This window comes from Lactuca virosa, chromosome 6, assembly GCF_052849685.1.
Source record: "Lactuca virosa cultivar CGN04683 chromosome 6, Lactuca_virosa_CGN04683_v6, whole genome shotgun sequence".
NCBI classification, from domain to species: domain Eukaryota; kingdom Viridiplantae; phylum Streptophyta; class Magnoliopsida; order Asterales; family Asteraceae; genus Lactuca; species Lactuca virosa.
In genome coordinates, this window is record NC_136431.1 from 51,166,374 (window position 1) to 51,176,962 (window position 10,589).

Consider the following 10,589-nt stretch of genomic DNA (forward strand, 5'->3'; position numbering starts at 1 on the left):
GAAGAGGCGGTGCCAGCGAGGGTTCGGACGCGACACGCGTCGCACATGCGAAGGCAGCAGGTGGCTCGCACGTGGCTACGCATGCGAGGGGTCTGCTGGAGGCTCCTGATTGGACCACTTCGGACAGCTCTACGGTTCGGACACGTTGCTGATGACACACCGAGATCGGACACGCGTCGGATGCGAAGCGAGGACACGTGGCCGAAGTCCACGTGTGCAAAATTCCTCGGTTTTGGGGATTTTTCTCGATTTTCGCGCCAAAACTTCTAAAATCCATAACTTTCGTATACGAGCTCCGTTTTTGACGTTCTTTATATGCACGCGTAGGTAAAATTACGCTCTACAACTTTTGTTTAGGATTCGTCGGATAATTTTGACCTTAATTTTTTATATTATTATTTTTAACAGACCGGGACAAGAAATCTGTTAAAAATTCATAACTTCTTCATCCGACGTCCGTTTTCGTCAGACTTTTTACCGTTGTGCTACTAATGACGAGACCTTCGATTCTCGTTTAGGTTGTGTCGGCTAAAAATCACTCGATCTAAAATTCGAGTTTTTAGCTGTCTACTGCTAAGCTGAAACTTCGAAAAATCATAACTTCCTCATACAAAGTCAGATTTGGGCGTTCTTTTTATACATACTCTCGGTTTAACGAGCACTACGAGTTTCGTTTAGATCACTAAGGCTAAAAAGTAGTTTATCAAAAACTCACTTTTTACGACATTCGGCACCGTGCCGGTTTATCGCGAAACTTCGACAGGTCATAACTTCTTCGTTACAACTCGGATTTCGGCATTCTTTATATATCCGTAATCCTTGTCACGCCCACTACGAGTTTCTTAACGGATATCGGCTTTATCTAATATTTAATTTTGACGCTCATTTTTATTCTTAATTATTTAAACCCTAATAATTAAGCATAAAACACATAATATTCACATAATTCCTTTTCATTTCTTCTAAATTAGTTACAAAGGTTAACCTAGACTATTATGTCAATATTAATGCCTAGCCAGAAACACGCCCACTACAAGTTTCTTAATAGATATCGGCTTTATCTAATATTTAATTTTGACGCTCATTTTTATTCTTAATACCTGAGTAAATTGAGCAAGACCTGTTAAACTTCCTTCAAACCAGAAGCAAGGCGTTCGCATGGAAACACGAAGATATGACAGGTATAGACAAGAGTATTATCACTCAAAAACATAATATTGATCCTTCTTTCATATCGATATATCAAAAGAGAAGGAAGTTTGCACCCAAAAGGAATCAGATCATCCAAGAAGAAGTGGAAAAGCTCCTCAAGACAGGGATGATCAAGGAATGGAAGTTCCCGAGATGGATAGCTAATGTAGTTGTCGTACGGAAGAAGAACGACAAGTGGCAAGTATGTGTAGACTACTCGTATCTTAACAAGGCTTTTCCTATGGATCCTTTCCCTTTACCACACATTGACTCCATGATAGATGCAACAACTGGCCACAAACTCATAACCTTTATGGATGCTTCAACAGGTGTCCAACAAATCTAGATGGAACCATCTGATCAAGAAGATACAACATTTATAACAGCAACAGGTATATATTGTTACACTGTAATGCCTTTTTGGTCTTAAAAATGCAGGTGAAACATATCAAAGACTGGTGAACCGAATGTTTAAAGACAAGTTGGTGGACACCATGGAGGTCTACATTGACGACATGGTGGTGAAGTCCATAAAATCTGAAGATCATCTCAGGGATCTCAAAGAAGCCTTTGACATTCTAGACGAATTCAACATGAAGTTGAATCCATCTAAATGCCACTTTGGGATGAAGTCGGACAAGTTCCTTGGGCATATGGTAACCAAGAGAGGAATAGAAGCAAGCCCGAAGCAGATCAAAGCAATCATCAAGCTGAAATCTCCATATTCAACAAAAGACATCCAAAGACTAACCGAAAGAGTAGCAGCACTCAACAGGTTCATTTCAAGATCCTCGGAGAGGTGTAAGACCTTCTATGATATCTTGAAGAAGAACAAGAAGTTTGAATGGACCGAAAAACACGAAGAAGCTTTTTAGGAAGTCAAAAGATACTTAAGTATCACGCCACCGCTGGTGAAGCCTATAGATGGAGAGCCACTTCTCCTCTACCTCTTGGTATCCTCAAGTGCGGTAAGTGATGTCCTAGCCAAGGATCTTAATGGAGACCAACATCCTATCTACTATGTAAGTAAAAGTCTTCTGGATCCTGAAACCAGGTATTCTCATCTTAAAAAATTAATTCTTGCATTAGTAACTGCTTCTACTAAAATAAGACATTATTTCGAGAAACATAATATACATGTGTAAACTAATTATCCTATTAATAATGTGATGAGAAAACCATAGATGTCAGTAAGAATGGCAAAATGGCCAGTGAAGTTAAGCACGTTTGACATCAAATATGAGCCAAGATCTGCCATAAAGTCACAAGCATTAGCACACTTTGTGGCTGACTTTTGTGATGATCTACAAAATGAAGTAGACATTGAAGCTAAACAACTCCTAGAATATGAACACTTGGGAAAATGGACACTATTCACAGATGAAGCTTCAAACCAAAAAGGAATAGGGCTAGGGATCATACTAAAATCACCACATGGGGACATCCTACCCCAGGCAGTTAGTTGTGAATTCAACGCAACCAACAATGAAGCAGAAATGAAGCACTCATCATGGGACTACAATTGGCTAAGGATCTTCAAATCAAGGATCTTCAAGTATTTGTTGATTATTTATTATTAACCAATCACTTTAATGGATCTTATGTAGTGAAAGGTGAAAGACTAGCATTATACCTCGAGATCCTCAAAAAATTAGCTTCTGATTTTGAAAACTTTAGCCTAACCCAAGTTACCAGAGAAGAAAACATAGAAGCAGACGCATTAGCCAACTTAGGATCCTCCCTAAGGTTCCCATTAGAAATGAAGATCCATATAACCCACATAATAACTCCAGCTATAGAAGCCTTTTCCGACAAACCTGATGACCCTGAACAACCAATAAGTGTAGCAGCCATCGGAGATCCTGACGCTCAGATCCCTCCTCAAAGGGATCCCAACAAACAGAATCCTCGAAGAAGTCCACGATCATGGATCCAAACCATTATGGAGTATCTCCAAAATGGAACGATCCCAGCAGAAGAAAAAAGCAAAAGAGCATTCATAACAAGAATCTCAAGATTCATAATAATCCAAGGAAAACTCTATAAAAAGTCTATGGCAGGTCCCTACCTCAGATGCTTGGAAGATCCTGAAGCTGTAGAAGTCTTAAAGGACATACATGAAGGAGACTGTGACAATCACACTAGGGACAGATCCTTATGCTCCAAGGCATTGAGAACAGGGTCCTACTGGCCAACCATGAAGAGAGATTCTTTTCTACATGTTTAAAAGTGTGATGCTTGCCAAAGACACAACAACATCCTATATCAACCAGTAGAACCTCTACATCATATTATCTCTCCATGGCCATTCATGAAATGGGGAATGGATATAGTAGGAAAATTACCAATAGCTCCTGGAGGAAAAGTCTTCATGTTGGTGATGACTGATTACTTCTCGAAGTTGATCGAAGCTGAAGCTTTCGTTCAGGTTATAGAAAAAGAGGTAGTCTCATTTATTAAATGTAATATCTTGAACAGGTTTGGGATCACAACTGAAATCATATGCGACAATGGATCCCAATTCATAAGCAAGAGGACAAGAGACTTTTACACAAATTGGGGAATCAAAATGATAATGTCCACTCCTATCGTTCAGGTTAGAGAAAAAGAGGTAGTCTCATTTATTAAATGTAATATCTTGAACAGGTTTGGGATCACAGCTGAAATCATATGCGACAATGGATCCCAATTCATAAGCAAGAGGACAAGAGACTTTTACACAAATTGGGGAATCAAAATGATAATGTCCACTCCTATCCATCCCCAAGCTAATGGTCAAGCAGAATCGAGCAATAAGATCATAGTAAACAACTTGAAGAAAAGGCTAGATAAAAAGAAAGAAAGATGGGCAGAAGAGCTTCCTTTCGTCCTATGGGCAGATAGGACTACTTCCAAAGTAGCCACAGTGTAACACCTGTTCCAGGTATAAATTAAATTTTATAATTTTTAGGGTTTTGTGCATGGACTCGGCGAGTTGGGGTGCTCCAACTCGTCAAGTATAGACTATTATGAGGACGCGGGATTTGGGTCCTACTCGACGAGTCGGAAGGCCCCGAATCGACGAGTAGGAGTTATAAAGAGAAACCCTAATTTTTAGGGTTTGAACCCTATTTAAGGAACATAACGCGCCTCTTGTGGCCTCCCTTATCACCCTTCTAGCCAGAGAAAACCCTAGTTCGACCTTGCACCTTCTTGAGTGAGAGTAAGAGCTTTTGTGAGTGATTTTGGGGTATTTGTGAAGGATTCTAGAGCTTGAAGAGGAAGGAGAAAGGAGAGGAGCAGTAGATCCGACATCTACTTCGTATTGGACATCATCTTGAGGTATAAAGTCGTCACCTTGATCTCTAGTTGATTAGATCCCTTTTCTTGGAAGTAAATGGCCATTTTTGGTGCAAAATGGAGTCAAACTCGGATCTGGACTTATCATAAGGATATGGTTCCAGATCTGGACCTCTCTAGGTCCCCAATGACATAAAGTTGCTCACTTTATGCAGCTTAGCCCCTTTCCATGCAGGAAAACCTTGTAAGAAACCTTGTTTTGATGTTGTGGCCTTGAAGGGCCTTGCATACACGTAAAGTTTGCAACTTTACATGGTATCTGCACTAAGAGAGTTTGGATCTGGAGTTTGGGACCTTAGATCCCACTGAAAAAGGCTGAACTTAGAAAGGACTGAAGGAACTCGTCGAGTCCCTTAGCTGACTCGATGAGTCGGGGTAGGGTTTTCCCGTTTCTGAGTTTCTGGATGAGTGAAGTGAAGGATTATGGTTTTGGTCTGAGCGGACATTAGTTTTCTGGATAATTGATGAACTCGACGAAGCATTAGGGTGACTCGGCGAGTTGATGCGGGATTCAGAGGAATGGACTCGGTAGGAACTCGATGAGTTACAAAGGTAACTTGGCGAGTTGACAAGTCATACAACCAACTCGATGAGTTGTTGGATGCACTCGGCGAGTTGAGGTCAACATGGACTGTTGACCTTGACTGTTGACCTTGACTTTGACCAGGGTTGACTTTTAGGGTAATTATGGGATTATGACAAGTTAATCACTTAATGATTATAGGCAGTTGAGTTGGAGCAGCACGTGGGACATATCTTATTCTAACTTGTCAGTTCAGCATCCAAGAGGTGAGTCTTCTCACCATACCAATGGGTCTACGGCACAAAGGCCGGCCCATTTTATGATATGTGGTACACTAGCTGTAGTAGAGATATGTGGTATGATAGTTAACTTTATGCTAAGTGGTATGCTAGTGATTATGTGATATTTGCATGGAAGACCCCGGGGGAGCCCGTGGCAGTTGGATATAAGACAATGTGGGGAACCCGTGGCATTCCTAGGTAAAGACCATGTGGGGGAGCCCATGACATGATGGCATAAGACCCTGGGAGGAGCCTACAACATCCTTATATGTTTATGTATGAGTTATGTAGTATGATAGATACTTCTGTGATATATGATATGCTTGATGATTATTATGTTATTTGCATGGAAGACCCCGTGGGAGCCCGTGGCAGTTGGATATAAGACCATGTAGGGGAGCCCGTAGCATTCCTAGGTAGAGACAATGGGGGAGCCCATGGCAGGAGGGTATAAGACCCTGGGGAAGCCCACGACATCCTTATATGTTAGTATGCATGGCTTATGTGATATATGTAGCTTTTATAGCTAATATGATATGTGTTATGTGGATTGTGTGTGGGGTATGCTCTGGGGGACTGACTAAGCATTAGCTTACAGTTTGTGGATTTGTTTCAGGTACATATGAGCCCAAGGGTAAGGGCAAGGCTTGATGGCGCGGCGTGCACTCTCTCTCAATCGTTATCATCTGACACTCTGATGTTTTAAAATAAAAATTGTTGTTGTTATGAATTTGAAAACAATTGTATTTGGAATTACATGATTGATGGAACGTGTTTTGGTTAATTAGAAATGAAAATTTTCTTTTGAAAATTGGGTCGTTACACACAGGTCAGACCCCCTACTCCTTGGTGTTTGGGACAGAAGCAATGATCCCTACTGAAGTAGTGATCCCGACAGCAAGATACTTGCTCCAAAATCAAGAAAACAATGACAGGATCCTAGCCCAGGATCTTGACACTGTTGACGAACTTAGAGATCTTGCCAAGATACCCATTGCTGCTCATCAACAAAGGATCAACAAGGCTTACAACAAGAACATAAAAGTTAGAAGATTCCAAATAGGAGACTTGGTATTAAGGAAAACATTCCAAAACACCAACGATCCTAGTGCAGGTAAATTAGCTCCTAAGTAGGAAGGACCATATCTCATAGATGCTGAAGCAAGAAAATGAGCATATTGGCTAGCAACACTCGAAGGAGACATTTTGGCAAGATCATAGAATGTTATACATCTCAAATCATACTATATGTAAATAAGATCAATTGATCTTCAACAAAACCGAGGTGCACATATTATTTACCTTAAAATTTTCATCATTACTTATTTTCTCCTCGAATACATTACTAACTTAAGCATCGGAGGGGCGTTAGGTAGACTAACGCCCACCCTTAGCTAACTTTTGCTATGCAAAACAACGTAGAACTAAGGATCTCTATAAGAAATGATCCTAAAACATAAGGATCCTCAAGGTTGAAGATCCAGAAACATAAGGATCTTGACACACGAAGATCTCAGCATCTTAACACTTGAACAATTCCATTATATCAACGGTATGAACTTTAAACTATCATATACATAAGCTAAAGACTGATCATCTCTCCTACACTTAAGGGTACTTAATCCCCTCTAAGGTTTAAAGAGCTAATTACCTCTTTCACACGAACTAAGGTTTATACATCTCGCTTGAACGCATGATATCTAAATATGGGATAAGAATAAGGGGATCATTTCACGATGCAGTGGCTTAGCAACCCTCTTATCTTTGAACATAAGTTAAGATCCTTAAGGTTTATAACATTTTCATGTTGGGATCTTACCCCATAAATTACATAAGGTTTATAACATCTTCATGTTATCACACGTTGGGATCTTTCCCCAGAAAATACACACGAATCATAACATTTTCATGTTATAATAAGTAGGGATCTTTCCCGTGAAATATTTCACAAGTTTGGATCCTCCCTAGTACATAACATTAACATGTTATCTATTGAACTTATGATGTTACCCAAGAATTTTGTCAAGGTTTATAACCAAAACAGGTTATCCTAAGAAGGGAATTCCCCCGTATGATCTAACGATTAAGGATCCTCATCATTAAAGATCCTCATCATTAAGGACCCTCATCCTTAAGGATCCTCATCATTAAGGATCCTCATCGGTAAGAACATTGTCATCAAAAGTCAACAGCGATCCTAAGTTCTTTTTTAAGTTGAGATTTATACTTAGTAAATTCTAAGATTGAAAAGCTTATGAAGCTTAAGGAAAAACTTGAAGACAATCAGGTTCTATCTATCCTTATCCTCGAAAAACTCTAAGTAAAGTTTAAGGATACTGAACTTTCTAGGATCCTAAGCAGAAATCATTTGGTTATCAGAATTCATGTATACTAAAAATGATTCACTAAAAGAATTTTGTCTCAGGATTGTTTGCAGGAACTAAGTTTTTTGGGGTCCTAATTATTTAAGGATCCTAGTATCATAACAGTCATGTAGAAAAATCAAGAGAGAGATATAAAAAGAAAACACAACCATTGCATTCAAAAGGGGTTACGCACCAACCAAAACAAAAGATTAATCTCTTTACATTACCGATGAAAACAAAAACTATCTAAACTAACTTCTTGAAGGCCTAGACCTTAGCCTGGTCATCATCGGCCGCATCCTTCTTCTCCCCTCCATCAGTCAGCCACAATAGAGGATCCTGATTGGCGGTAGAAGGCGTGCCAGTCAATTTGGCCAGTGCCTCGCGCCAACCGTCCACATCCGAGGAACCTGCATTGTCCAGATCCTCTGAAATACTGATCTTGGCCTCCCAAACAGCCACCGCAGCACTGACCTTTGCATCAGATATCACTTCATCCATCTCGAGCAAGTGCTCCTCCTCCTTTTCAGCCTTCTCCTTGCTGAGAAGCTTCACTCTCCTCAACAGATCCTCATTGGTCGCTTTCCGCATCCTCTCTTGTTCGTGAAGGGCTTGTTCAGCCCTCTCCGCTCGGATCCTTAGATCAGCGGAAACATGATCAAAGACCTAAAACAAAGACATAGTGGATCAGCAAAAGGTAGAATAAAAGATAGAACGAAAATAAAACCAACGCTTACAGCTTAGGAGAAAGAGACCAATTTCTGGAGTGCTTCCTCATCCCCAAGGCTCTCCAAAGATAGACCTGCAGACTCAACATATTTCCTTTTCCAGGATCTCGGGGTCTTCACTGTCAAGTCAATGGTCGATTTTTTGGGAGGAAGAGAAGATGAGCTATTCTCCTTTTTCACCGTCAGCTGATCCTTTGACATGGTTATGTCAAGATCAACGAGTGTGAAGCGAGCACTGGAGCGAACGACTGGATCCTATATAAATATATAACGGAAGACTATTAAAAACCTTCATCACAAGCAAAATGAATCAAGGGTCCTTACCTGTCGACATGATGTTAGTGGCAGAAGAACTTTCTTGCAGAGTGGCTTGATTAAATGGAAAGGATCTCTCAGCTTCAAACGGGGCCAAGAACTTCTCGATCTTCTATTCAGATTCCTCAGCAACAGGGACAAGCTCTTCGAATTTGAAAGTTGCAAAAAAGCAAACAAAATAAGAAGATGTGAATTCCAGGATCCTTATATTAATATAGAAGAATCCTACCCTTCTTGACCTAGGCATCCGGCAGGAGATCCCCATTAGGAATAGAGTCGCGTCTCACAAAAATGTATTTTTCTTTCCAAGCTCCATCACTATGTTTGGTTTTCAGGACTAGAGAAGATCTGTGGGTTTTGATTTTGAGGAGAAAGCGAGAATTGAGATCATACATGCAGGCCATTTCAGGAAGACCTATATCAAGGCCTTTTAATTGACTTACTTGGACAATCCAATATAGGATCCTCCAAACAATCGGCATGGCCTGAATATATGAGATCCCATTCACCCTGAAGAATTCTGAGACAATCCCAGGGAAAGGGTATTTCCAACCCAGGGAGAAGGGGTATTCGGGGAAGCACACCCAGGTAGGAGAAACAAAGTCAGGTTTGATGAGAGGGTCGAAGGGCCTAAAAACAACTTCAGGAGGGAAGGTTCCATTGAGTCTGAAAGACTCATTATCATCATCGCCGAAGGAACACGTCTCCTCGTACGAGAGAATCCCTTGGTCGATGAAGTTTTCTTCAGGGAGAGCTAAGACGTTTTTGCGAGAAACGACCATTTTTCTAACCATGATAGAAGAAGTAAAAACTTAGAAGAAAAAGAGATAATTACCTTCTACTAAATCACCGGCAATAGAAAGATAGCAAGGGAGAGTAAATAAATTCATGAGACAAACCATCTTTATTTATACTTAACCAACAGCTGATTTGACCGCTTGATAACATCTAGTAATCCATCCGTCAGAATTTGAATTATTCTAGCCGTCAAGGGTCAAAATTTAAAAATTACTATTATCTATTTTCATTTATTTACTTTAAGTTATTCCTTCAATATTATCAAAACTAACTCACTTATTTTCAGGAATAACTTGGGGGCAATTGTTAGGGCCAGGATCCTCAAAGCATTTAGGATCCTCAAACCTCATCAGATATTCAGGATCCTCAACTATCTCAGGATCCCGACTATTACCGTTATTATTATTTACTAACATTTATAACGGTTATATTTCATTCTTAACAAACACATGTGCATAAATAGTTAAGACCCGAAATACCAAGTCAATCAACGTTCACAAAGCTGGTCATAGAGGATCTCGGGAATATCGGACATCTTGTTAACTCGTTTAGACTATAAATTGACACATGTATCTTGCACACGACACACTCTATTTACTCTTAGCTTACTCTATGAACTGTTTCACTTGTTCTTACTGAAATACTCCTTGTAATCATCATTTTGTATTAATAAAATCATCAAGGCAGGTGATCGTTATCACCTCCCAAGGTTTTGTGTCGGAGATCCTAGCAAGGATCAAGGGATTTTCTTGTAAACAATCGTGTCATTCTCTTTACCTATTTCTATTGCACAATTCGAACATCACAGCCTCTCATTCAATTTTGTTTATTTATACTTGTGTAATTTTTTGACCAAAACAATGTGATGATTCGATAAGTCTCCAACTATACTTCTTAAGCTTATACACCTTAATTGGATAGAATATGTGTGTGTTTGAACCCTTTTTGAACTTGTAGATATATTTCTTGAAAGTTCAAACAATTTCTTGCCATTCCTCGTTGTTTTGGTCAAAAATTACACATGTGAAACTCAACCAAATTGTATGAG

At 39.8% G+C, this 10,589-nt stretch overlaps 1 protein-coding gene across 1 annotated transcript; it reads left to right on the forward strand.

Annotated features, from left to right (window-relative positions):
- Window positions 1-2,950: 2,950 nt before the first annotated feature.
- On the forward strand, window positions 2,951-3,418 carry LOC145121522 (uncharacterized). The gene has a single exon (XM_079057254.1). The coding sequence runs from the start codon at window positions 2,951-2,953 to the stop codon at window positions 3,416-3,418; it is 468 nt and encodes a 155-aa protein (XP_078913380.1).
- Window positions 3,419-10,589: the final 7,171 nt, after the last annotated feature.

Excerpts from the sequence above, each read along its gene's own strand:
- LOC145121522 (XM_079057254.1), top strand. The coding sequence starts at position 2,951 with ATGAAGATCCATATAACCCACATAATAACTCCAGCTATAGAAGCCTTT.